Raw genomic sequence first — 27,111 nt, 5'->3', positions numbered from 1 at the left:
AGATCTTGGGGTTCCCTGTTGGCAGTGAGATAGATGGCCTTTGTTTGTCAGGGGCACTGAGCAGGGCCTGGCTGGTGCCTGGGTGGTGTTGCCGTGTGGGGAGTGCACCCTCTTCCCTGTGCCCCGCCCTTCTCTGCGCTGTCTCCTGTGACCACTGCCTAAGGGGGAGGGGCTTTGCTGAAGGCTGGCTCAGGTCAGTGTGGTCAGTGTCTCCTAGGTGGGCACAGGACCGGGACCTGGAATGTAGGGTGAGTCATGCTGAGTCAGGGTGAGTCATGCTGAGTCAAACAGCAGCCTCCTGCTCTGCCCTGGCTGGCCCACAGTGGCAGCTGTGCCCTCTCCCCAAGGCCCCCCGCAGTTCCTTCTGGTTCCTGGGCTGGGGGTGGGCGGGGCTCCTTCCCCTGCTGGGAGGGCTCTGTTCCTCTTTACAGGAGACTGAACCTGCCACACCAGCTCCGTGGAGGTGGGTGGAGCCAGGATTTGAGCCCAGAGTCAGCGCCAGCCTGTACCTTCCCCTCCCTGCCAGCCTTCTCCACATACTCACTCGGCGGGAATAGTCCCTCTTTCTGTTGTCCTTTCCCAGCCTGAGAATAGGCTCCATTCACCCTGAGACCCCAGCCCTGGAGCGTTGGGGAGAAAGGTTTGCCCAGCTGTCACCTGTCTCCAAGGTTGGCTCAGAACTTACCCTAATCCTCCTGCGGAGCCGGCAAGCGTGGGCCTGGGTAGGGACCTCGGGGAGATCAGAAGGGACGGAACACGAGTGGGGGCCACTGGGTGCTGGCCCAGCGCTGCAGCCAGCTGGCCCTGCGACCTTCAGCTGGCCGTGTGTACCCACCCCAGCCCCCACCCCAGAGAGCTGGGTGATGATAGCCCTCCTCTGCTGGCCCACAGGTGTGTGGGGAGGACGTGCGGTGCTGGTGAACGGCTGAGGGTCCATGTGGTGCCCTTCGGGCTTCTGTTGCCACAGGTTCTAATAGGCTCCGTGGGCCTAGTGTAGAAGGGACGGTGGTCACTCAGGTCCCCCGTACCCTCCTTAAATGTCTTGGTGAAGTGTTGACTTTTGGGAGGAACCTGTGACTTCTCTGTGCCTATCTGCCTTCGGCCCTCACAGCCCTGGAGTAAGGCCGTGACGTGGAGGGTGGGCAGTGGGCTGTCTGCCCGTCCAGGTCCAGCTCCTGACACCTGCCTCTTGACACGTTTACGGCCACGGGATGGTTGAGTCCAAGTTGCTGCCTTGAAAAGGAGTGAGTTGTGTTCTGAATCCAGTCCATGCCAAAACAGTACTGATGCCGTGTGGACCAGGGGGAAGTGAAAACAGTTTTCAGACCAACCAGAGTGACCAGTCTTAGCGTGGGGTTGCGTGCTCTTCCTCCCTGCGTCTGTCCAGAGATCATGGGTTTGTTTGCTTGCACCAGCTGCTCCTGCCGTGCAGGGTGAGAGTGTCCACTCCTGGATCCTCCAGAGCTGCATCAGACAACCCAGAGTGACCAGTCTTAGCGTGGGGTTGCGTGCTCTTCCTCCCTGCGTCTGTCCAGAGATCATGGGTTTGTTTGCTTGCACCAGCTGCTCCTGCCGTGCAGGGCGAGAGTGTCCGCTCCTGGATCCTCCAGAGCTGATCACGGCCCCACTTAGCCAGGCTGCTGGCTCCCGCTCAGGCCCTCCACCCAGCCGTAGTCCTCACTGCCTACATGCGAAACGGGCTTTAAGAGACTACAGGAGCAGGGATGGAGCACACTCCCCTGGAGTAGGCCCCAGCACCAGCTCCTTCCCCACCCACCCACATTTCAGGTGCAGTGGCACCCGGGGAGGTGACTTCCCAGGACCACAGAAGACACGTGGACGGAGTTTTTTGGCAGTCTGTGGGCAAAGGTTCCCCTTTGAGGACCAAACAGTGGTTTGAAAAGAAAGGGACGGGGGGCCTTGCCTGCTCCGGCCTCCACCGCGGAGATTTCTCCCACCCACTGCCAAGGGCATCCCTGTGGTAGACGCACAGGCCTTGCTCAGTATCCCTATGTGTCCGGCGTGGCCTTGGCCACGTTTACGCACCTCCCTGGCCCCCTGCTTCCTCCTGTCAGGTGTGCAAGGGGGCTTCCTGGATGACCGAGGACGCCCCTTCAGCCACCTCAGAGAGGTGTGTCCACGTCTCAGGCCCTGGGTGTTGCAGTCAGTGGGATAGTTTGTCGAATGAAATGAATACTTAGAACACCCAGTGCTGGGTCTCATCTGCCCTGGGCCTGCTTATCCAGATGGACACTGTGATCTGGGTCTGGGAACTTCCTGCCACATCTACCTAAGAGTCTGAGAGCAGGCGGAGGGGACACCTGGTCTCTGCGCCAGGTGCACGGCGTGGCAGTCAGCTGTTCCAGGACGGACTGGTACCTGCCACCTGTGCGTGGTCTCAGCTGCTCCAGGACAGACTGGCACCTGCCACCTGTGCGTGGTCTCAGCATCGCAGCCAGCTCTAAATGGGGTGGCCCACTTCCTTCTAGACAGTTGGAGGTGAGTTAAGCTAGAAACCTCAGTCTCGGCTATTATTAGAAGTCTTGCTTTCTTTGACAATTAAGTCAAGTTTGAGTTCTAATAGGCAGGGTTTTCTGATGATTTTTCCTTTTTCCTGTTTCTTACGGTGGCTGAAAAAGTGGAAGTTTCAGTGTGTCGCGTTTGTCACGTGCTCGCTCTGTACCTGGCCGCCCCTGGCGTCGGCTGTCCGTTTCAGAGGGCTGGGAGCTCGGCAGGGCGCATCTCCTCCTCCCCCGGCTCCTTCCCGCGCGCTCCTGAGCAAACCTCGGCTGACCACGGACCCTGAGAGGCCCAAGGAGGACTCAGTCAAGCCGTTTGTCTCTTTGGTCAGGATTGGCAGGGGGAGGGCGGTCTCCTTTGTTCTCAGCCCAGGCGCTGCCTCTCGGGTGCCGTACAGGGGAGACCTCGCAGAGTGAGGGGTGCCAGGTTGGGAGGGACAGCGGCTGACGGAGGGCAAGGCCCCGTTCCCGGTCAGGGAGGAGACGCATTTCAGAGCCCCATCGAGGCATGAGTCCTGCTCCTGAGGGAGGAGGTGACGGTGGGCACAGGCTCTGAGCCTGTTTTTCTCCAGGAGCCCCGGACAAGGGCACCAGGCAGGTGCGCACGGGGTGTTTCACCCAGAGGGGACCCCTGAGCTGACTGGCTCTCCAACTGGTTGCACTGGAGTCAGGCCGTGGAGCCCGGGCTCCGTCCCTGTCGGTGGCGTGGACGGAGGTGCAGTACTTAATTATGACCGAACTGCTTTACGCCTCAGTTTGCTGGTGGTGAGGGGCGGGAGGTGCTGGAGGGAAGGGGAGCTTCCGTGAATGCTGGTGTGACTGACGGCTGGCAGCAGGGAGACCAGCCACCAGGATCTTCCACACGGGACAGCCTGAGTGAGAGCAGAGGCTGGACCCACGGGCTGGCTGCGCAGGGTCAGGACCGGGAGCCCCGGCCCAGGAGGCGGCAGCGGGTTGGACAGCCTTGAAAGGCACGCGAGTCTTAGCCCTCTCCAGCTGCCCCGCCCTGCCCAGACTGGTCCTTCCCTGTACCCGGCCTCCCCCCACCGTGGAAAGGGCTATTTTTAGCCCTCTTTTGGTTAATGGGCTGATCACCGACCCCTCCCTTTAAATGGGCTATTTCAGGAGCAGACATCAGTCTTCTGCTCTTTTGGACACTTGGCTCAAATTGCAGGAAAAGCTGACGAGTTTCTAAAGTCACCCTGTGCCCTGGTATTTGGAGTGGGGGTGGCATGTGTCTGCTTGTCTGGCCTCCAATAAACCCAGGCCACCGGCCCTCCCGGGAGCCTGCATTGCTCCCAGGCCCGAACGGGCATGGTGGGGAGACAGACCACAGACACGGCAGCACGTGCTGTGGGCTGTGTCCCACAAACGGGGGCAGCTGGGAGCTGTGACTGAGCAGGTGGGGTGGGCGCTCCCGGGTCTTCGGTGGAGAGGTGGTGGCACCTAACGGGACCACTAGGAGGGGTGGGTGGGGCCTTGGCATCGGCGCTGCCTTCCAGGCGGGCGTCCTGCCTTCAGTGAGCCGGGCCACACGAGGGCTCCTCCTCCTGGGAACCAGTGCGCAGCTGCGGCCCATGAGGAGTCACAGGTGCCTCAGTGTCTCTGGTCCACAGCCCAGAGCAGATGGTCGGCGCCCACCTTGGGTCCCGCTCGCCCCCCGGCCTGCTCTGCTGTGGTGAGCTCTGTTGGCACCCAGTTCTTAGAGGGACCCTGCTCCCCCTTCCCCGTCTGCCAAGCCTCTTGGTCAGTCACAGGGCCCAGAGCCCCTTGACCTAGCTGCCTTCCCTTGTCCACTTTACAGGAAGGAAGCCTGGAGCCGCAGGGATGGGGGGGACACAGAGGTCGGGGACGAGAGGACTAGACGCCTGCTTAGGTGTCCAGGGTTCGAGCCTCGGTTTGTCATGTGAGAGCTATCCTTGCGCCTCATCCCAGAGAGGAGCTGTGGCTGCCCCATGTCGGGGTGCTGTCCCGGCCCTCCTGCCGCTGGCTTTTAACACCCTGTCCCTGAGGGAGGACAGTGTGTGCAGCTGGCTCCCTTGCAGCCTTGAGTGGACTGCACAAAGGTGGCAGGTGGCCTGAGTAGTTAAGGATCTGACCTCACTGGCTCCCCGCCAGCGCCTGCCTGCCAGCCTCCTCCTGGGCCCGCAGCCGGCGCATTGGAGAGCTCTGGACAGGAAACGGGACACCAGCTCCTTCCAGCCGGCCTTTCAGGGCCAGTGTCTCCTGTAACAGGTGCCTGCTGGCCCCGCGGCCCTTCTCGGTGCTAGGATGGCGGGCAGGTGCAGTGGGGGCGGGCACTCGGGGCCTGCGAGCCCAGGTTCAGTTGGGTGGGCTGTACCTGCTGGGAAACCCGGTCCTCCAGCGCCGCACGTCTAGACCCGAAGGAAGCGGCACACGTGCCTTAGGGCAGCGGTCAGCCTTACAGGCAGGAGTGGACACAAGAAACCAGAAAGGCAGACCCACGGCCGAGCTGGAACGCAGGAGAGGGGCCCCAGTGTCACCCTGGCGCCCGGATGGCACCAGTCGAACCTCAGCACTGGGAGGCGGGCGGGTGGGAGGCAAAGGGCTGGCCTCCGTCACGGGTGCCAGTGAGGGTCCCGCAGAGAGCAAGCTGAGTCCCAGCAAAGCTCCCGCCCATGGTGGGCAGCCCATGCTTACTGGGGTCCGTGTTCTGACCGGCCCCGTGACTTTGCAGGAACACGGTTCCTCTGGTCCTGTTGCCCGCAGGGACCCGCGTGCCGGACCCTCTGCCCTGGTCTAGGTCCCTCCGTCAGTGCAGCAGGCATGGCGTCCTGAGGGTGTCTGAGCCTTAGTGTGTGTTCCGGCACATCCCTGCCCACGGCTGCCACTGGGGCGGCTGACAACGGGACTGACTCTCGGGTCTGAGCCAGAGCCAGCGCTATCCTCGGAGGGCCGTGGGGGCCTGGCGGGCGTGGAGTCGGTCTGCTCTGAGGGCTGGTGTCGCCCATGGAAGCACCTAACCCCACCTTAGGGGAGCTCATGCCACCCGCGGTGGGGGGGGGGGTGCTCCAGTGCCTGGGTCCAGTGGGAGGGGCCAGGCCTTGTGTTCAGGGCTTTGGGTTTGGGGCTTTTAGAGGATCATTCTGTGCTACAAACCCTTCTTGGCTGAGTGGAGAATGAGCTCGTTGACTTGCTCGGGTAAGGGGATCAGCCTCGAGGTCATTGCTCCTCGTCACTGAGAGTCTTAGTCCTTGTGACGATCCTAACGATTGTTTGACTGAAACACCAGCCGATCGCCAGCTGTGCGCTGGGCTGGGGCCTCCCTGTAGCACAGGTGGGAAGCTTGAGAGCTGCGGGGGGAGGGCAGAGCCTCAGCACGGGGAGGCGGGCGGGTGGGGCCATCGGGCCGTCCAGGCAGAGGGACGGGCCTGGGCCAAGGCTCGGATGGGGGACCAGCCCTCAGCTGAGTCAGCAGCTGAATGGGTCTTGTTTAAGCTCCAAAGTCTTGTAAACTCACATTGGTAGCAGTAGCTGTTTGAGGCAGGCTGTCTGTTTCATAGAGAACGTTCTCGAACCTCCTGTCTTCGGGTAGATGACTGTCTGCTTTCCCACAGGACCACAGCCGCTTCGTCAACTGCGTGCGATTCTCTCCCGATGGGAACAGGTTTGCTACCGCCAGTGCAGACGGCCAGGTGAGGGCTGGGGCTGGGCTGGGGCGGGGGGGGGGTGCTCATCTGATTGTTCTGACTGTTGAGAACAGACAGACTCACTGAAGTCAGTCTTGGCTCCCTCCTTCCCACCTCCTGGAACGAGGCTCGGTCACGGGGCTGAACCAGAGCTCAGAGACACGGCTCTCCGTCTCTTAAGCGGAGCAAAGCTCCGAACCGGTCAGCGTGTTGTAGAGGCGTCCCGTGCGCCTCGGTCGGGAGCGCTGGACAGCGGCGCACAGGGAAGGGTCAGCGGGCTCGCTGCTGGGAGCCACGCAGGCGCCCACACGGCCTCCCTCTGCTGGCAGATTCACATCTACGACGGGAAGACGGGGGAGAAGGTGTGCGCTCTGGGGGGCGGCAAGGCCCACGATGGTGGCATCTACGCTGTGAGTACGGCTTCCCGTTCTGTGCTCCGTCTGTGGTCCTGGCCGGCCACGTCGTGTTTGTACTCATCCAGCAGGTTTGCATTTGGAAGCTTCAGAGTCGGGGTGGTGGGATAGAGCTTCAGTGTCACGTCCAGCGGGTGACATGGCCTGGACCCTGGTCCCATCCCTGCCCTGGCGTGCCCCCCGCTCTGCTTCTCCCTGCTCAGGCGTGGGGGTGTGGCCAGGCTGCTCTCTGAGGCCACTAACCACGGAAATTCTGACACGTGGCCCACTGTTTTTGTTTGAGTAGATTAGCTGGAGTCCTGATAGCACCCATTTGCTTTCTGCTTCCGGAGACAAAACCTCTAAAATTTGGGACGTCAATGTGAACTCGGTCGTCAACACGTTTACCATGGGCTCCAGCGTTCTGGACCAGCAGCTGGGCTGCTTGTGGCAGAAGGACCACCTCCTCAGCATCTCCCTGTCTGGGTACATCAACTACCTGGACAAGAACAACCCCAGCAAGCCCCTGCGGGTCATCAAGGTGAGGCTGCAGCGGGGTGGCCCAGCCTGTGCAGGGCAGCCGGGGGAAGGTGCACCCCGGCCGGAGAAGGGAGAGACCAAGGGAGGCCAGCGGGCGGGCCCAGGGCCCAGGGCCTTGGTAGGCAGGATACTGTTTGCTTCCAGGGCCCTTGCCCCTCCTCCTGTCCTGAGGTGTTCAGCCTTCCTCAGTTAGAGGCTCACGGGCTCTGACACCTGGAGTCCCAGAACACGATAGGTACCACGAGGTGGCCTTCTAGGTGGGCCTGGGCATTGTGCGGGATTTGAACATGGGAATGTGTGTGGGGAGCCCCTGGGTATGAGGGGCTTGGGGGGCGTGGGAGGAAATGAACTCAGAAGTGATGGAGCCGAGGTATGGAGGCCTCGAGTCCCCGGCCAGGAGTCTGGGCAGCAGGGAGCCATCTGAGGGGTGGGAGGACCCTGCTTCGGGCTCCTGCCTGTCACCCAGGCGCAGTTACTCAGGCCACCCGATCACCAGGTGCTTTCTCTCACTGTTGGCCCTGGTGGTGATGTCGTCTCAGGAAACCTGCTGCCAGACTAGGAGCTCCTGGGTGGCCCTGGTGCCACCTGCTGCAGACCCCTCTCCAGGGCACGCGAGGCTTCGTCTGAAGCAGAGCTCAGGGTTGGGCGCAGCCAGTGCAGAGCAGTTGGCAAGTCGCAGGGGCAGGCTGGCATGTCCTCAGCTCACCCTGCCACCTGTCTCCTCAGGGTCACAGCAAATCAATCCAGTGCCTGACGGTGCATAAAAACGGCGGCAAGTCCTACATCTACTCCGGAAGCCATGACGGACACATCAATATCCTTTGGCTCCCAGAGCTGGCTTCCGGGCGGCCGCTGGCCGGCGAGCTGGGAGCTTCTTCTCTGACAGTGCCAGGGGCCAGCCAGCGACAGCAGCCACCAGCACAGCCGTGGCCTTTGCCCCTGTACACATGTTGCTGGCCAGGTCCCTCTCACGAGCAGAGTTGTGGGGTCTCAGGTTCAAAAGGACTTGGAACCCCTTAGTAGACCCCTCTGGTTCTCAGCTGGGAAACAGGCTCAGACGGCTGAGCGCCCTGCCCAAGGTCACAGCACTGTCGGCAGCGGGGCTGGGACCCCGAACTTGGATCTTACCCTGATTGGGTTCTTTGCTGTCTCTGAGGTGGTCGCCAGAGCATGTGTGGAGCCCTTGCCACCCCCCCCCCCCACACACACACCTCATGTTTGTGGCCTGGGGCTGGTAACCCCCCACAGGACCATCTTGAACATGGGAGCAGGTGTGTGTAGGGTGCAGTGGTGGGCACCCACATCCGGCCTGGCTCCCTGTGCTGCTGTGTCCTCTGGGAGGGGCTGTCCAGGTCTCCCCGTTTCTCCCCTGCCTTGTCCCTGCAGACCTTCCCCATTTTCATGATTCACGGAGTCTCTCCACAATCCCGAGAGACGGGCAGATTAGTCACCCTCTGCCCACTGAATGCAGGGAGATGCAGGGTAAAGGGGGGTGTGTCTGGGGGGGAGAGGTGCTCAAGTCGGCCTCCTGGGGGGTGTGCACGTCTGTGCGGCCACACCGCCTGCGCTGCCTGGCACCCCGTTCCTCTGCTCGTCCTTCCCGCAGTGTTGGGGCGCCGCATGGTGACCTCACGATTTATATGTTCTCTTGACTCGATGGCGGGTCCCCATCAAGGACCGTCAGCAGCGAGTGCACCCCGCTTTCCGCAGGGAAGTGCCCTTCCTGGGAAGTGAGGTTCTCTCATTGATACAAAGAATCTCAGCGTAAAACACACCTCACGCCCAGGCGTCTGGAGCCACAGTTCACACCGTGCCCCACCGGCAGTGAGCGGGCTTCACCTGCTGGCCGCTGCGTCCAGGCGTCTGGATCCAGGCGTCTGGAGCCACAGTTCACACCGTGCCCCTTCGGCAGTGAGCGGGCTTCACCTGCTGGCCGCTGCGTCCAGGTCACGTGACATCCTGGAGCCACAGTTCACACCGTGCCCCACCGGCAGTGAGCGGGCTTCACCTGCTGGCCGCTGCGTCCAGGCGTCTGGATCCAGGCGTCTGGAGCCACAGTTCACACCGTGCCCCTTCGGCAGTGAGCGGGCTTCACCTGCTGGCCGCTGCGTCCAGGCGTCTGGATCCAGGCGTCTGGAGCCACAGTTCACACCGTGCCCCTTCGGCAGTGAGCGGGCTTCACCTGCTGGCCGCTGCGTCCAGGTCACGTGACATCCTGGAGCCACAGTTCACACCGTGCCCCGGTGAGCGGGCTTCGCCTGCTGGCCGCTGCGTCCAGGTCACGTGACATCCTGGCGCTGTCTCGGGCCGCTCGCCCCCAGGCCACTGGAGTCGGGTTGTGACCTGTCTACACGACTGACTGGGTCAGCCCAGTTCCGGGGCCCGTCTGCTCGGCTGGCCTGCGTGCACTGTCCAGGCGGCCTCTGGGCTCCGAGGCGGGCTCCTAGGTTGTGAGGGGCCCGCTGACATGCAGGCCCGGCCTGTCTTGCTGGTTCACCACAGCGGCCCTGAAATCCAGGCTCGGCCATGCGCCGGGAGCTCGCCTCCGGCCCAGTGTGTGCCATCCTGTCCCTCACGTGCTGCCCTAGCCGAGGGTTGGCTGTGGGCCCCCTAGGAGACCGCACGCCCATCCTGGAGGTCTGGCTTTTCCTTAACCGCGCCCCACATTACTGGGATTCTGAGACGGGGGAGAACGACTCCTTCACTGGCAAGGGCCACACGAACCAGGTGTCCAGGATGACCGTGGACGAGGCCGGGCAGCTGGTGAGCTGCAGCATGGACGACACGGTGCGGTACACCAACCTCATGCTGCGGGACTACAGGTGAGCTGCCGGGGCTCCGGGACCACCACGGCCCCCCGACGGCCCTGTGCCTGACACGGTCACCGCGCGACAGCATTTTCTCTGCTCCTTGCTGCTCTCCTATTGCCCGGCCCTCAGCCGGGAGCAGGGTTCGAGTCCAGGGAGCACCAGACACGACCGGGGAAGCCAGACTCGACAGGTCTCCTTGCTCTGCTCCTTATCAGCAGGGTGACTGTGCCGGGGCTGTGAGACGCCTGGCGCGTGGCAGGGCCCCGGGGACAGACGGCGCCCGAGAGACGGCAGTGTCGCTTTCGGTGCTGACGGTCCCCGAGCGGGGGCGTTGCTCTCACCGTCTCTGCAGCTTCAGTGCCAGGCACTGGCCTGTCCCTGTTCGGGGTTCGCCTCCACCGCCAGCACCCGCCCCCCCGGCCCTGCCCGGCCTCCCTGTTCAGTTGTGTAGACACCGCCATCCGACGGATGGCAGGCTCCTGGGCGTCGTCCTGGCGACCCTCACGGGCCCAGCCCCTGGTCTGGGCGAACACGCTGTGGGCCTCCCTTGCCTCACGTGTCTGGTCAGTGAAGCCCCAGGAAAGGGGCAGAAGCCGCTCCCGCCCCCGGGCATCTTGCTGCTGCCCCTCAGTGACCTCTCAGCATTCCTTCCACGGGGCTGCGCTGCCCCCGAGCCACGGCCTGGTCACCTTGTCACCGGCCCATTCCCTGAGCCTTTGGGACCCCACACTTGGCCGTTACACGGGATTTTCCATTGATTTTCAAGAAGTCTTTTTGTACAAGTTCTTCCACGTACGTCTTCAGTGTCGGCTGGAAGTGAGGGAGCACAGCTGTCCCTCGTTGGAAGGAAAGGGTGGTGTGTGGGGTGCCCTGTTGAGAAGGCTGGTGTTGGGGGGGGGGGTCAGCTCTGTCCGCACCCAGGGAGCACCAGGTCCTTGGCGGGCAGGTGTGGAGACACGGCAGGGACAAGGAGCAGGTGGGGTGGCGGGTGCTCACCCTGTTAGATAGCTGCTCCCTCTGCTCCCTCGGCCCCTCCCCGGCCCACCCCGCGGGGTCTCTAACTCTCCCAGAGGCTGCGGCCCACAGTCAGCTCACCGCTCCTTCCGTGGAGGTCGCGGGGGAGCGTCTGGCCGCTGGAGCCGCCGTGGGTTTGCAGCCAGGGCCTCGTGCCCACCCAGCCCCGTGGGAATAACACTCTCCTTCTCTCTGACAGCGGACAGGGCGTCGTGAAGCTGGACGTTCAGCCCAAGTGTGTCGCTGTCGGCCCCGGAGGGTACGCGGTGGTCGTGTGCGTGGAGCAGGTAGGGGCCGCGGTGTGGGCAGGCAGCCATGGCCGCGCGGGCTCGGTCTCTGAGTGCCGTTCTGCCCGGTACATGCTTGTCCTTGAGCGCTGTCTGCACGGTGCTGCCGTCACGTCACCCAGCGTCCTGTCAGCCACCCACGGGCTCAGCCCCTTCTTCCAGACGAGGAAACAGGCAGAGGGCAAGTTGCCACCCAATGTGGGCAGCTGGCAAAGGGCGGAGCTGGGGTTGGGACCCAGGTCGCAGGTCCCCAGTCAGGGCCTGCACGAGGCACAGCAGGACGATTGTCCCCACTCACCCTCTCGTCCCGCTGTGTGCCTCGGGGACTTGCCTCCCTCTCTGAGCCGCCTCATCGCTGACAGCGCACAGCGGGAGCGTGAGGAGCTACACGGCTGGCGCCTTGCGTCTTCGTGGGCCCTTTTCAAAGAGGAGGCGAAAGCCTAGAGTGATCTGGTGACTTCCCCAAGGCCACCTGATGGCAGGGGCACCAGGCCAGGGTGTTCGGGTTCCCTTCCACAGCTTGGTTCTCATTCCATATGGCTGAGGTCCTCACATACCTTGTCTTTTGGGGTTTCTGGAATGAAGTGCCCTAGAGTGAGACCCAAGCCTGACCCCTTTGTAGAGGATTCTGCTCTGTAGCAGGCGCCATCTGCCAGTGCACCTGGGCGCCTGCGTGTGGGTCAGGCAGGCGTGACCGAGCCCCTGCTGTCGGAGCGGCAAGCCCTGCGGGAGAAAGCTGCCGTTCAGCTCGGGCAGAATGGAGTCTGTGTCCGAGATAGCACGACTTCCTGTCGGGCAATTACTGCCACGGCCTGGGTGGTCGGCGGGGCACAGGAGTGAATGCTTGGAGCACCTGCGCCGAGTGGGGAGGGACGGAAGGGGACCTTCCAGGACAGCGCGCAGATGCGTCCCTGTGAGTGGGCGTTTCCCAGCTCCTGAGCACCTGGCCTGTGCAGGTGAGGGAGTGAGCTGCGGGGCTTCGGGCACGTGGCAGGTGCTGTCAGGACTGTTTTCTCCTCTGCCCGTTGGGTGATGATTGGCCATCTCTAGGGGTGTAGCACACGTAACAACCTTAGTCCGGTGTGTGGCTTGTGCTAGTGGACGTAGCTGCTGGTTTTATTTGCTTTTATTAGGAGTTTACCCTGAGCCCTGGATTCTGTCTTCATGGGGTCTGGGCCCCGCTGGGCTCTTACACCCTGGGAGGCTGAGACCCAGGCTGTCCCCACAGGCAGCGGTGGCTAAGCTGGGATTAAGCCCCGATATGTCTGTCCCCAGAGACTTCAGTAGGGCCCAGACACCCGGGAACTCAGCCCGTCTGACTCTGCCCTGTCCCCCGAGTGGGGAACGCAGGCTGTGGTGGTGTGCGGGGAGGTGTGCGGGGCCTCCGGGCCGCCCTCTGCAGCCGTCTGCCCATGCTCCCCTTCTGGGCTGTCCCGCGTCAGGAGCAGAGAGCCTGCGGGCGTCAGCCTCTGAGCCTGTTTCCTCTGTAAGATGGGGTGCTGGCACTGCACCCCAGGCTGCGGAGACACACGTGACCACATTGGAGGTTTCACAGGTGGCAGGTCAAACTTTGAAAGGGTGTTTCTTCGGACCCAAAAGACCAGCACTTAGATGCTCGCGTGTCAAGCTCACTGCCCGGCTGGTTCGGAGCTCGGTGACTCCGATGCGTCTGTCCTCGTGAGCGTCGGGAACTGGCTCGGCAGCGCCACGTGTGTCCTCCCGTCAGTCAGCGCCCGGAAGGCGGAGCTCCTGGCCTGATGGTGGCAGTAGGGGTGGTGGCGTGACAGTCACGGCCAGTGTTCACTGTGATCCCGTGACTAGGACCTGTCACTGTCCCACGGATCCATGAGGGAGGGGGCATAATTCAGGGTCGAGGGGCTGAGGCTGGGCCTGCCCCCGAGGTCAGGAAGGAGCCCAGCCCGGACTGAGCGCTGGGCCCCTGCTCCTGCGGTCTGACCGCTGCCTGTTTGCAGATCGTCCTGCTGAAGGACCAGAAGAAGTGCTTCAGCATCGACAGCCCCGGCTACGAGCCCGAAGTGGTGGCGGTGCATCCCAGTGGGGACATGGTGGCTGTGGGGGCCACGGTAAGGCCCTCTTCCCTGGGGTGTCTGGGCTGTGTGAGTGTGGGACTGGGCCCCTGGGAATGAGCACCCAAGTGACAGCCTCCGTGGTCACCCTCAGTCCCCGAGGGCTGCCCAGCGCTCAGCAACGCTCGCCCTGGTTCTGTGCACACGGCACACCACCGAGGAAGGGACGCTGTGACCTGGCCGGGAGACCTTGAGCTGTCGAACACGGGCAGCTGAGCTGCCTCGGGCGCAGCTGGTGCCTGGTCTGCCGGCGGTTGCAGGCACACCACCTGCCCCGCTTACTGCCCTTCCCTTCTTGCTCCGGGCCGTGTGCTGCCCTTACCACCCTCACCAGTGCAGTATCAGGCCCTGGGGGCGTGAAGTTGAGAGCTCCCATCCTGAAGAGGGGTGCCTGAGGTGTGTCCACCTGGTAGACTCTACGTGCGGGTGGAACTGGCAGCAGACGGCCAGGCTCCTCCTGGAGTCTCTGGCTGCCCGGAGCTGGGCACGGGTTGGCCATGGGCACCCCTGACCCAGGGACCCCTGGGGCTTGAGGACAGCCGTGACCTGAGGGGCAGGCACCAACCCTTTGCAAGAGCAGCTGCGCCTTCCTCGAGGTGGCCTGGGCTACCCCAAGGATGGGGGTGCGCTGGACAGAGGGAGCCAGGTGTCTGAGGGACCTCTGCGTGCTGGGGTGTGGGGTGCAGAGCACCCGAGAGCTGATGCGTGCAGGTGTTCCCCAAGGCCTGGCCTGAGGCCTGCTCTAGGATTTCTGGGGTATCTGTAAAATGGGCAGATTCCTGAGCACCCAGACATGAGAATCAGAATTAGAGGTGTGGTGTCAAGGATCCCTCCTCACTTGACCACCTCCCCAAGCCGTGTATGTGTGTTGGGGGAGTGGCTCACCGCCCCTGTGACGTCACCCGCAGGATGGGAAAGTCCGCCTGTACTCCATCCTGGGCACCACGCTGAAGGACGAGGGCAAGCTCCTGGAGGCCAAGGGGCCCGTGACGGACGTGGCATACTCCCACGATGGCGCCTTCCTCGCCGTGTGCGACGCCAGCAAGGTGGTCACGGTCTTCAGCGTAGCTGATGGCTACTCGGTGAGTGGCAGTCTGTCCCGTCTGTCCCCGGCAGGTGGCGGGTGGGGGCCGTGGTCAGCAGCCAGGTGCACATACAAGAGCAGACAGCTCTGCTCAGAGCGTGGATGACATGGGACAGCCTGCCGCCCAGGAGCCTCTGGTCACAGTTCCCAGGAAGTTCAGGACCTGGGCCGCAGCAGGGCTGGCCGTGAGGACAGCAGGTCGGGTCCTTTGACCTATTTCTCTCTGTCAAGGGCTTGGGCTCCATGTTTTTCTTATCTTGTTGTTTCAAGTCTGTAAAGAGCACTGATCCTCCCAGCACTGCCGTGTGCTCGGGGCTGAGCGTGCACGGGGGGAGGGGCCGTCGCCAAGGCACCGGGAGCTCATCCTGCTCCGAGCAGAACGGGGGAGGGAGGGACGGCCGGGAGCTTCACACGGAGGATTGGTGAGAAGAGGGGTTCCCTGGCCTGAACCCTGATCTACTGCCTTTATTTTTACCCCACAACTAGGAAAACAACGTTTTCTATGGGCACCATGCCAAGATCGTCTGCCTGGCCTGGTCACCAGACAACGAGCACTTTGCTTCTGGCGGCATGGACATGATGGTGTACATCTGGACTCTGAGTGACCCCGAGACCAGGGTCAAGATCCAAGGTGACTCATACTTGCCTCGGCTTTCGGGGAGCTGGCCCCAGGGCCCCAGTGTTCCTTCTGTCCTTCCGGGGAGGCCACCTGGTGGAGGCGTGTGTCTCATTCTCCATCGAACCCCAGGCTCTGCTGGCCCATGCTGGGCACTCAAGGGCCCGAGAGCTCCTGGTGTGACAGCAGGTGGTCACCATACACAGGACACGTGCTGAGTCAAGGGGCCACTTGGCATCTCTGTTTTAATCAGTTCAGACTGCTGTAACACCCCCACACACTGGGTGGCTCAAACGTCCCAGAAATTAGTTGCTCCCAGTTGCAGAGACTTGTTGCTCAAGGTCAGGGTGGCAGGTGGTCGGGTGAGGGCCTCTCCCATGTTGTAGACCCCAGTGTGTCCCCGGGGCGGCAGGACGCTCTGGGGGTCTTTCATAGGAGCACTACTGTCTATGATCTGAAGTTCTCAGACCTGTCACCTTGAACTCAGTTAGGTTTTCTTTCAACTTAGGACCTTTGGGGGGGTGGTGCGCAGACATTCAGACCATTGCCCAGGAGAGGCATTATGGGAGCCACACGTGGACTTTAATTTTTATAGCAGCCACATTTAAGAAAGAAATAGGTGAAGTTATTTTTAATAGTCAGTTTCATTTAACCCAGCATGTTATTTCCACGCATGGCAGGAGCTCACGGCTCAGGCTCTGTTGTCCCCCATGGCGGGTGGGACTGTCCTGTGCGAGGCAGGGCCACCGAGGGAAGGTTCGCTTTCCCCTCCATCATCCCAGCCCTGGTCCTTCTGTGATGAGGGGCGGGGTTCCTCAGCAGCCTCTGTATTCGGGGTGCGGGGCCCACACAGGCGCCGCCTCAGCTGGGGCGCATGGAGCAGAGAAGCGGGGTTCCCCTTGAGCGTGTTCTGTCTTCGCAGATGCGCACAGGCTCCACCACGTCAGCAGCCTGGCCTGGCTGGACGAGCACACGCTGGTCACCACCTCCCACGATGCCTCTGTCAAAGAGTGGACAATCAGCTACTGAGGGCCCGCCTCTGCCGGACCGAACCAGGGACTAGAGTTGGACCGCAGCAGAACACGGCATTTCTGTCAATATTTCTGTAACACCCCGCCCACCCGCTCGGGAGGGAGGGGCCCTCTCTCCTGACGACCCTCGTCTCTCTGCAGGGTGTTTGTATCTATACACGTCCTTCTGAAAGCTTTAGACGGTGACAGTTTGCACATGAGAAATAAAGTGAGCACTTAAACCGCGTGTGGAGCCTGACTCGCCACCCCCCGCGCAGCCGCGCCAGCATTCCAGAGGCAGAGCCTCCAAAGCACAGACTCGCTTCGTGGCGCCTGCCGTGGGTCCGGGGAGGCTGTGTCCACGGACCACGCCCCCTGCAGACAGGCTGCTCGGGAGGAGGGCGCACCTGCGTCCCGGAGGCCGGCGGCAGTGGCCCGTGGGCGCGTGGCCCTGCGTGGAAGTCACGCGTGCAGTCGCCACCGGGAGGCCTGGAAGCAGACAGGCACCCACGGGGCCGTGTATCTCACTGTCGGTTTTTGTGCTTGATTTTGAGAATGGAGCCGTGAGGGTTTATTGTGTGGGTTTTTTTGTTTTTTTTTCTAAGTGTCTTAACTGTTGCCTGTCATTGTTTACAAGCTAGTGGGTGGAGCGCGCTGTCCCAGGATTCAGAGCCCTTGTTAGCCAGACTGAGTGTCCTGTCCCACGTCACTGTCGTCCATGGATGTTTTCCCATCTTTCTCCTGTCCCCAGAGCAGAGATTAATTTAAAGGTAAAGATGAAGTCACTGTAACTGTCCTCGTTTTCACCTTTTCTTTTTTCAGTGCAGAAATTAAAAGTATAAAGCACGGTGATCTGGAGTTTCTTGTGTCGGAGTCACTGGTGAATGTTGGCTGAGAGCAAGCCCCCCCCTTGCACTTGTGAAACACTGAGCGCTCTACTAGCTGAGACCGATCATTAAACACCTTTCTCTGCACTGTGGGTCCCGACTCTGTGTGGGGGGCCCGGGCGGGGGCCGGGTCAGAGGGCGAGGCTGGGCGCTGGGCGGGAGTGGGTGGGACGGAGGCCCCAGCCAGGGGCTGACACTCCCGGGTCCTGTTCCCAGCGCACCACCGGGTCATGTGACTGGCCACCCCACCTCTTCTCAGGTCTCTGAGCCCCACCGTTGTCTGTGAACACAGCATCGGGCTATTCCATCCGTGCACCGGAGGTGACAGTGCACAGGGCTCCCCTAAGCCAGCTCAGAGGGGAGGGGCGGTGCCGGGCTGCTGCAGTGTCCACAGCCGTGTCGGTGCCCACACCTGTGGAGGCTGGTGGCTGGTGGCAGAACTGTAGGGACTAGTGAGATGCTCCAGGTGAGCCCTCAGGGACGCCCGCGGTGAGCGCAGTGAGTGTGGGGCTGGACCACCGCAGAAGGCACAGCAGACCACGCCGTGGTTACCCAGCTGGTGATCACAACAAACTGCCCCACGCTTGGGGGTTCAGAGAAAAGGTGGGCCTTCCCGAGCAGGTGGTACCTCCAGGTCGGGGCGGGTACTCAGGAGGCCAACAGGACCCGGGTGTGACAGTCCTGGAAAACAGCCAGGACGGTTCGATGTCCAGTGTTCTTGCTTGGACTCCCTTCTGTGGAGACGAACAACTGCAACCTCACATTCTTTGGTATGAAAAGCCGTTTTTCTAGTAAGTCCTAGATCTCTGGGAGTCCGGTTTTCTGACTGACCCCGCTGGCAGACACTTTCTTCCTAGTGACGGTTTGGACAGGACAGACAGGACGGTGCTCTGCTCTGGGGCTGTGTCTGTCCTCTGCCCACAGGTGCCAGCAGCATCCACTGCCCCAACTGAGCCAAAAATCTCTCCAGACATTGCCGGTTCACGAGAGGGTCCCTTTTTTGGGGATTCAGGGGGTTGGGTGTGTGGAAGGACCCTGACAGCTTAATTCTGTACTGGCCTTCACTTGATTCATTCAAAGTCCACTAAAATCATTTACTCACTTTTCCAATGAAATCCTCATTGGTTCTCAGTTAAACCGGCCACCACAGTCAGCTCTGGGGGTCACTCAGCTTTGAGATGACCGACTGGATTTGTCTTGTCTCTCGGGGACCGTGGAGAGCCAGGAGAGAATTCATTGAAACACACGTGTTCCGCAGAGGAAGCTGTGGGAAGGAGCCTGAGTGATGCTCGTGAGACCCAGCTTGGGGGGTGTGGGGATGACAGCCACCTTTCCGGGTTCACGAGGCCCTCGATCTATACCCCGTCCGTCTCCTGCCCGCCTCCACGTGGAAGCCTCCCAGGTCTGGAGACCTGCTGCCCCTGGCCGCTGCGGCCCCTGGTTGCAGTGCCCAGTGAGACCAGCAGAGGGCAGCCGGGATCAGGCGGGGGGGGCGTCGGCGGGCAGTGCGGCCCGGGAAGGGAACTGCTCCAGGTGGAGCGGCCGGTACCCAGCACGGTCACCCCAAGCAGCCTTCCCAGCCTCGTTTCCTGGCCTGGCCTCAGAAGGGGCTGCATCTGCTGAAATGGAAGAGGGCAGTCTCCCCATCACGGCCTTCGCTGTCCCCCGCCGGGCCCCGCAGGAGTGCATCCCGTTCCTCTCCCGCAGCCACCTCCAGAGCGCGAGCCCGGGAGTCCCTTCGCCATCAGCTTGTCTACGAAGAGTGCAAGGGCCCTGGCCGGCGTGGCGCAGCGGTCAGAGCGTCGGCCCGCGGACCAGAGAGACCCGGGTTCGGTTCCTGCTAAGGGCATGTACCTCGGTCGCAGTTTGCCCCTGGCCCTGGTTGGGGTCGTGTGGGTGGCAACCACTCGGTATGTCTCTCTCACATCGATGCCCTCCCCCCACACTCCATCTGCAGATAAATGCATAAAAGTCCTCAAGTGAGGATTTTTTTAAAAAAAGATGAGTGGAAGGGACAGGCATTCCCCCAGGGGTAACTCAGGGTCCCGAGCATATGCCCCCCGGCACCTTTGTAAAAGTAGTTGACATTATTCTCAGTGGACTGAGTTTGGGATGGCAGGGGGCTGGGTTGATGGGGTACAGTGTCCTGGCTTCTCCCCTTCTCAACCCCATCTAAGTTACCCTGTTTTCAGCTTCTTCTCGGGGGCAAAGAAGTAAATTGTGAAGATTTGTTCCAAAGAGGAATATTAACGTCTCATCCTCACCTGTCCCCCCTCCATCACCTGGCCAGTAACTCGGGTAAGCGAGCTCCCCCTGCTGGTCGCCCAGGAAAGGGAGAGCTGAAGGGAGTATGTTTGCTCACACAACGGGGTTTCTAGCTTCGTGGTGTTTCTCAAAGTGTGGTCCAAGACCACCTGCACCAGAAACTTCATATAAAAATGCGAATTTCCGCTGTGGGGCTGTGTCTACTACAATAAATACATCAGTGTCCTGCAGCTCGACAGCCCTGCTCCTAGGCAGGTACAGGAGACCAAAGTGTGTGTGCCCAGCAGGACGTCGGATCGGGACATCTCAGCAGCACCTGGGATCCACCCAGATGCCCGTCTGTGACTCATCCACACTCGGCTGCCCACACAGACAGCACCGTGGACTTCATCCCGTCAACATGATGCTGAGCAGGAGAACCCAGGCTCAAGGACAGACTAAACCAATCTGTGTTGTCAGAATAATGGTTACCCGGCGTGGGGGGAGTGGGTCTTGATTGAGAAGGGGCCTTCGGGTGTGGAAACTATTCTATATCTTCATATACTGGGATGATGCTCCAACAAACTGAGCTACCCGGCCAGGGCCAGAACTGCTCTATATCTTGATCCCAATGGTTGTTATACAGTAAACACATATATACAGATATATATATAGGTATATACCTACTCATTAGTATGCCATATGGTATACCATATGTGCATGGATATATACATAGGCATTGAGCTCTTTGTTAAGAATCATTAACTCTCGCCCTGGCCGGTTTGGCTCAGCGGTTATAGCGTCAGCCTGCAGTCCAGAGAGACCCGGGTTCGGTTCCCGCTAAGGGCATGTACCTTGGCTGCAGTTTGTCCCCGGCCCTGGTTGGGTCGTGTGGGTGGCGGCCACTCGATGTGTCCCTTTCACATCGATGTTTCTCTCTCTTCCTCTCTCTCCTTCCCGTTCTGAGTGAAAAATGGAAAAATGTCCTCGGGTGAGGATTAAAAAAAATAAAAAAATAAAAAAAAAGAATCATTAACTCTCTTGTATGTTTCATGCACATACATTTCCCAGCTTCATTCCAGACCCACCAAATCAGACTCTCTCAGCCTGGGGCCTAGGAATCTGCATGTTGCTTCCTTGTTGGTGTCGCTGCACATTGAAGACCAGTGTCGTAGCTGTGCAGACTGTGAGAGAGAGGCTTCTGTCATCCACCCCACCCCAAATCACGCCAGACCCCACTTCCCATCTGGTTGAAATATTACCGGATGTTCATACATCCGTCACTGGGGAACAAGACTAGTGTGAGATTTCTCACCTGTAAGATGAGGCAGGACCTGTGGACAAGACTGTCACATCCCAGACAGAAGCCACGTGGAAGGACAGACGGGCAGCTCTCTTCCTGCTTGTCTTTAAAAATCGAAAATGAAAACCAGCTGTTTACATCCTTCTGCGTCTTAGTGGAGAAACCCATCCTCTAAACGTGCGTGATGTGTGATTCTGTCCCCTCCTTTCCATGGGTCCATAACCCCACCCCATTCGGCGCAATGAACAAAAGGAGAAGGTGTGTCAAGTGTCTGGAACACGCAGGGCTACGTGTTTGTGTTCTCCCTGGGTCCGTAAGACACATCTGGGGGCGGAACTGAGGCTCCCGTGGGTTCGGCAGCTTCCCTGAGGCCCTCGGCAAACGGGCAGGGGGGCTGGGGTTCAACCTCAATCTGTCCACCTGCACTAAAGAATTGCTGTTGGTGGGAAGGGTCTACTTGCAGTCTTGTTTTTGTTTAACCTACAGCCACAGAATTTATCACCGTCATTAAAAGCTGTAGCAAGCATCCTCGTCACTGTCTGCCTTTATCCAACAAGTGGAATAATTTATGTAAGCATTCCCTCAATATTGACTGTTTCTGTCTTTGCCAGTACGAGTGTCTTGCTGAACATGTCTAAAATCCACCATTGCATTAGATTATTTGGGATAAATTATTATAAATAGGATCACTAGAACAAATGTACCTTTACACACACACACACGCACACGCACGCACACATGGTTGCAGGCGTTTTTTTGTTCTTGTAGGTTTTTTTTTTCATTATTGATTTTAGAGAGAGAGGAAGAGAGAGGAAGAGAGAGATAGAAACGTCGATGAGAGAGAACATTGATTGGCTGCCTCCTGCATGCCCCCCAATGGGGATCAGGCCCACAACCTGGGCATGTGCCCTGACTGGGAATCAAACCAGTGACCTCTTGGTGCAGGGTCGATGCTCAACCACTGAGCCACACAGGCCAGACTCATTACTTTCTATGTGTTCTTCAAGATCAAGTTCAAAGTCACTTTGTCAAGTTAAAACTGACCTCTGACCACTTCTTTATTATTAGTACAGAGTTCTCTGCGGGCTGGCTATTCACACTTTCAAAACCAAACACACCCTACTGAGTGGTACTTACACAGACGGTCCATCTACAGAGAAAAGCATGGGAGGGACCTACACCAAAGTCCTCTGGGGAGGGGGCAGGGGGTGTGACTAGGAAAGGCACACGGGGTCCGTAGGGGCTGGAATGTTCTGTCGCTTCATTTGGGTGGCATCGTCTTTATCTTTCGGTAAATAACAATACTACCAAAATCTTAGCAGCTCAAAACCATGTGTGGACTCGGGTTCCTGCGCATCTGGAGTCTGGGCAGCTTGGCGGTGTCCTTGTACGCGGCAGCTGAGGTGTGGGCTGAAGCTGGGGGCTCACTGGAGGCTCGACGGGAGGATCTGCCTCCGAGGTTGTTGGCAGCATCCAGCGTCCTGCAGCCTGGCTGCCCTCAGGCCCTGCGCACAGGCTGCCCCAGCCGGCACGTCACAGGTGTTCCCGTCTTCTACACGGCAAGCACACGCGCTGTGACACACCCGTCCTGTCGCCATGTTCTCTGGGTCGGGAAGCAGGTCGCAGGTTCTGCCCGCGGACGGAGGGAGGCTCACACAGCACGTGGGAGCCGCATTGTGGGCGGGGCCTCCCTACGGGTTTGTCTGCGGTGCCTGGCCAGGTGCCTCGGTTGATGGAGTGTCCTCCTGTGCACCCAAGGGTTGCGGGTTCTACTCCGGTCAGGGCACACACCTAGGGTGCAGGCTCCAGCCCCAGTCTGGGTGCGTGCAGGAGGCAACCGATCGAGGTTTCTGTCTCATATCAATGTTTCTCTCATTTTTTCTCTCGTCCTCTCTCTCTAAAAACCAATAAAAAAAAAAACGTATCTTCAGGTGAGAATTAAAAAACAAAAAGAGTTTGTCTGCTGAGGTAGTTACACAGGTGTTTATTCCATCATTTGTTAAATTGTGTGTATAAATATATATATGATTACATATAGTTATATAATACAATTATAAAAATTATATATAAATGACATATTATATACATATGTAAATATAGTTTTGTAAAATATGATGTATTTATATAAATATGTAATATTGTATAATATATAGTTGTAACATATAGATACACTTTTATAAAATGGAATAGTTATAAAATATATAATACAAATACATATTTATATTTTATATTTGTATGCTTTATAGCTATTTTAAAACCTATGGTATGTTTCATAATTAAAACTCTTTTAAACCGTGAAGCCAGTTTTTTTGGACAGTGAGTGTGCCCAGGCTGAGCCGAGCAGAGAGTCTCACGGCCCTGGGTGGCCGAGCCGTGCACCGTCCCCGGGCGCCCAGGGAGGCCGACGCCTCCCTCCCCACAGGCTGGAAGCCGCCACGGACCCAGAAGTCCCTCTGTCTTACACCCAGACTTAAAAAAAAAATTCTTTAGAAATTACTTCGATGCCTAATTTTGATTCGAAAAAAATCAGGGAATTGTTTTAACCTCTAACTGATCAGCCAGGAATCACGTTTCCACACTGACTGCCCTGGGCCCAGAGCGCCCTCCGCCGGCCACATCTGGGGTCCCTGCAGGCATGTTCATCCTGGGCCGCACCTTTCTTGTGAATTCAGTCCTGGTATTTCATGTTTTCCTTCCTGTCGTGAATGAGCTTTTCATCGTCAATGACGATCGCCACTGACCATTGCCCCCCTTCCAGCACGTGACTGATTTTGGGGTACACACCAAGGCTTTCCCTAAACTCCCATTCTAGTGCTGAGAAATTGATTTTTTCCCCCGGCTTCCTCGGTACAGAGTGGTGACATCTGGAAACTGGCATTTTGGGCGTCCTCCTTCCCGGAGGCCACCACTCTGACTGACGTCTTCCAGAGCATGGTATGTTGACAGCGTTGACCTTTGGAGGCGGGTAAATCCCAGACTGTCAGCATCTGCCTTGGGCGAGTCACTGACCTGTCTGAGCCTTCAAGCCTGCAGTACAGCCTGAGACCAGCAGGGGACCCTCCTCACCAGGTCGTTGTGAAGATTAAGCCGCACAGCTCAGTGAATGTCAGCTAAAGCGTGACTGTTATCAGGGCTCAACAGGGACTTGAGAGAACGGGCAGGGACACCTGGTTGTGATACCCACTGGGTGACGGGAGAGGGCACCCGTGACATGGTGTGTCACCTGCTCCCGGGGATTTGCTAAGTGCTTTTCAAGCATTTTCTTCTCGTCCTCCCCAGCCGAGGGAGGTGCAATGGCCTCCACCCCCCAGGCGCCCTGGAGGGAAGGGGGACTCTGCGAAGCCTGTTCATCGCTGCTGGCCCGCCCCAGGGGCAGCTTCGACATCTGAATCTTGTCAAGGCTCCTCGGGTGACCTGTAACCAGGGCTGAGGGCCGCTGGTGGCCCCAGCGTGGCAGCCACGGCGCTGGCATTGCAGACGGTCATCACGGAAGCCTGGCCTCACGTCCCTCCCTCTGTCGTAATTGAATTCATCATCACCGCCGGTGGTGGTGACTTCCATGTGTCAGCGTGGCTGGGCCACGGTGCCTGGATATTTGGTCAGATGTTATTCGGGATGTTTTGGTGAAGGTGTTTTTTTAGATGAGATCGATACTTAAATCTGTGGACTTTGAGTAAAGCAGATCACCCCCAGCATGTGGGTGGGCCTCGTCCAATCAGTGGACGGATAGAAAAACGACTACTTTTCCCTGATCGAGAAAGAATTTCTCAGCAGACAGCCTTTGGACTCGGACTGCACCTCTGCCCCGGGCCGTGGGCCTGCTGGCCCACCTGCTGATGTTGGCCCCGTAATCTCCATGAATTGCGTGAGCCCACCCCTAAAATAACGCTCTTTCTACACATACACACACCCTACCTGTTCTGTTTTGCTGGAGAGCCCCGGCCCACACACTGCCGTGATCAGAAGTGGCCTCTCGGCGACAGGGTCGGACACAAGCATCCCCCCGTCATTCCTCTGCGGACGACCGTGGCTGGAGAGTGAGCGGCCGCAAGCACAGGGTTCTCGGTCCAGGGGAGGTCCCCGCACAGCCTCACTGGGCTGAACCGAAGTAGAGGCGCAGAGACGGGAATGCGATTTCCTGAAGTTCTTCCCTAAACAGGGACAGGACTCGGTGGGATTAAGACAGTGGCTCCCACCTGGGTGATTCTGCTCCCCCCCCCGGCCCCAGGGGACAGTTGGCAGTTCCGGAGACGTTTTGGCTGCCGTGATGAGGTGAGGGAGAGGTGATGACCTGGCCACTGGCATCTCGTGGGCAGAGGCCAGGGACAATGTAAACATCCTCCTAAGCACAGGGCAGCACCCAGCAACACGAACACCCAGCCAAAAAATGCAGCCGCGCCGAGGTTGAGAAACCCTCCGTTTGGATGGGGAAGTCCTTTGTCAGGGAATTAACGCCTCATCCATGGAGGGAGGAGGGTGGCCCTGAAATCAGGAAGGAGCCTAAAAAGGCCACAGGAATCTGATCGCCAGACTGGAAAAACAGGCTGGGGGAACATCGCTGAGAAGGCCCGGGAGCTTCAGGAAGTCCTGAGGTGGCCAGCTGTGCGCGGACGTGGGAGCCGGAGTCCAGCGTGGGAACGGCGCCGCGATGCTGGCCTGAGTCAGCTCCTCACACGCAGTCCTGGCTGAGTCTCAGCCTGCGATCGGACGTGGTGAGTACCTGTCTTGTGTTCTGTGGCTGTTGTTTTTAACTGGGGGCGCAATCTGATAAACTCGTGGGGTGGGGGGCCTCCCTGGGGAAGCCAGGGGGGCAGAGGTCTGGTCCTCTCTCCGCCGACGATGGTCTTTGGCACCGTGGATGTGGGGACACGAATACAAACTTCCTCCAGGGCAGACTTCTGGGGAACAAGCGAGCAGACAGTCCCGCAGGCCCGGGGGGGCACGGGCCACGTGTGAGGACATCCCCACTGGGCTGCAGGGTTGCTGAAGGCCGTCTGCGCGTCTATCCCTGGGCAATGCTCTCGATAGGTTACCAGGGTTCCTTCCCTCCCAGTCCGGGGAAGCTTGTGAGGCCCAGTAACCGGGTCAAGGTCATACTATTTATACTAAGTGGCAAGGCTGGGAGTCCAGCTCCCGTTCTGCCGGAGCCCTGCGTCAGTGTGTCTGTCCACGGGCCGCCCCTCCTAAGGAGAAACAAGAGGGAGCTGGAGGACATCCCTTCTCCATCACGACTGCCCATGTCTCCATGTCGTACGCCTCCCTCCTTCCCAGACCAAAGACAGGCCTGTGGGAAAAGAGGTCAGCGGGGGGCTGAGTTTGCCCTCAGTGTTCTGACATCGGCCAAGCTGCTTACCCAGCCCACCGTGACCCGCTGCCCGTAGCAACACTTCTTGAAAGAAAAACAACGAACGGAGGTTAGCGCACGTACCAGGCACGGGTCTGAGGTCTCACCCCGTCCGTGTTCGGGTGCCCTCATGGCGAGGGGAGCAGGTCGGATGTGGTCGCCTCCACCTGACGGAGGAAGATGAGAAAGCCAGAGGGGCGAAGTGACTCGCCCAAGGTCCCGCGGCCGGAAGACGAACCCAGGCTGTGAGTCTGGGCGCCACACTTCCAATGGTCAGAACACCGAGCAGCCTAAGGGGAGGCTGCTCTCCCGGTTCGACTCCGGCCCCACCCCCCATGACCTCGTTGGGATGGATCACTGAACCTCTCGGCCTGTTCTCTCATCGTAAAGCTTTCCCCCCACAATGTGGGGTTGTTGTGAGCTGTGACATCTGCATAGTCATCAAGGTTACTGTCGGTGAGGTGTCACAATCGCTGGCTCCCACGTCTGCTCCCTGCAGGGGTCGATGCTAAATGCCCAGGTGAACCTGGGACACTGTTTGGTGCATGGCCCTTGGGAATGGCCAGAGGATCCCCCAGGAGGGATGTTGGCTAAGACCCTCGGCCCTGGCAGGGGGCAAGGTGAGCTCAGCTGGGTGACCGTGAGCCCGGAAAACCCACCAGGGGTCTTTGCAGGTAGAGGAAATGGGAGGATCTGGATGCTTGACTGGGGGGAGGGAAGACACGGGCGAGACCCCAGACTTTGGAACCAGACAGATCTGAGTTCAAATCTCACCTCATCTCCATCCTTGCAGCATGACCTTGACACAGTCCGCAGCATGACCTTGGCACAGTCCGCAGCTTTCCTGCTAGGCCTGGGCTCTCAGTGTCCTCGTGGGGCAGGCGAGGACTCTGTGACATGGGCTCAGGTTGGCCTTTGCAGGGTTCCCAGCACACAGTGGTCGTTCAAGAAGCCACGAACCCCCTTCCCACTGAGGCCCAGGACACAGGGGTCTGAGTTCCGCCACCCTTGGAATACGTTTCTCCCTGTGATCACAGAGTGTGGACCCCATTTACCTGCCTCAGTTTCCCTATTTCTTCTGTACAAAGACAGAAATGAGAACGAGTGATGTCCGTTTGGCAAAGGCTCCCAAAGGGCTTTTATCTATGTGGTCATTTAAAAAAATAATAGAGCCATATTCTTTCTTTTTTTTTTATCCTCACCCGAGGACATTTTTGCATTTATCTTCAGATACAGTGGGAGGGAGAGAGGGTGGAAGAGAGAGAGAGAGAGAGAGAGAAACATTGACGCGAGAGAGACATACGGACTGGTTGCCACCCACACA

At 59.4% G+C, this 27,111-nt stretch overlaps 1 protein-coding gene across 1 annotated transcript in view; it reads left to right on the top strand.

Moving 5' to 3' along the window:
• WDR1 (WD repeat domain 1) overlaps positions 1-16,991 on the top strand; it is a 33,841-nt gene extending 16,850 nt beyond the window's left edge. The window contains exons 6-15 of the mRNA XM_036254500.1: positions 6,098-6,175; positions 6,499-6,579; positions 6,869-7,102; positions 7,828-7,915; positions 9,767-9,923; positions 11,125-11,212; positions 13,186-13,296; positions 14,208-14,381; positions 14,870-15,014; positions 15,922-16,991. Of these exons, the coding sequence (XP_036110393.1) occupies positions 6,098-6,175; positions 6,499-6,579; positions 6,869-7,102; positions 7,828-7,915; positions 9,767-9,923; positions 11,125-11,212; positions 13,186-13,296; positions 14,208-14,381; positions 14,870-15,014; positions 15,922-16,028 (1,263 nt within the window). The 3' untranslated portion in view covers positions 16,029-16,991. The remainder of the gene's footprint in view (positions 1-6,097; positions 6,176-6,498; positions 6,580-6,868; positions 7,103-7,827; positions 7,916-9,766; positions 9,924-11,124; positions 11,213-13,185; positions 13,297-14,207; positions 14,382-14,869; positions 15,015-15,921) is intronic.
• Positions 16,992-27,111: the final 10,120 nt, after the last annotated feature.

This window comes from Molossus molossus, unplaced genomic scaffold (genome assembly GCF_014108415.1).
Source record: "Molossus molossus isolate mMolMol1 unplaced genomic scaffold, mMolMol1.p scaffold_m16_p_1, whole genome shotgun sequence".
Lineage (NCBI taxonomy): Eukaryota > Metazoa > Chordata > Mammalia > Chiroptera > Molossidae > Molossus > Molossus molossus.
The sequence above is the reverse complement of the archived record's forward strand: the minus strand, read 5'-3'. Positions and strand labels throughout refer to the sequence as shown.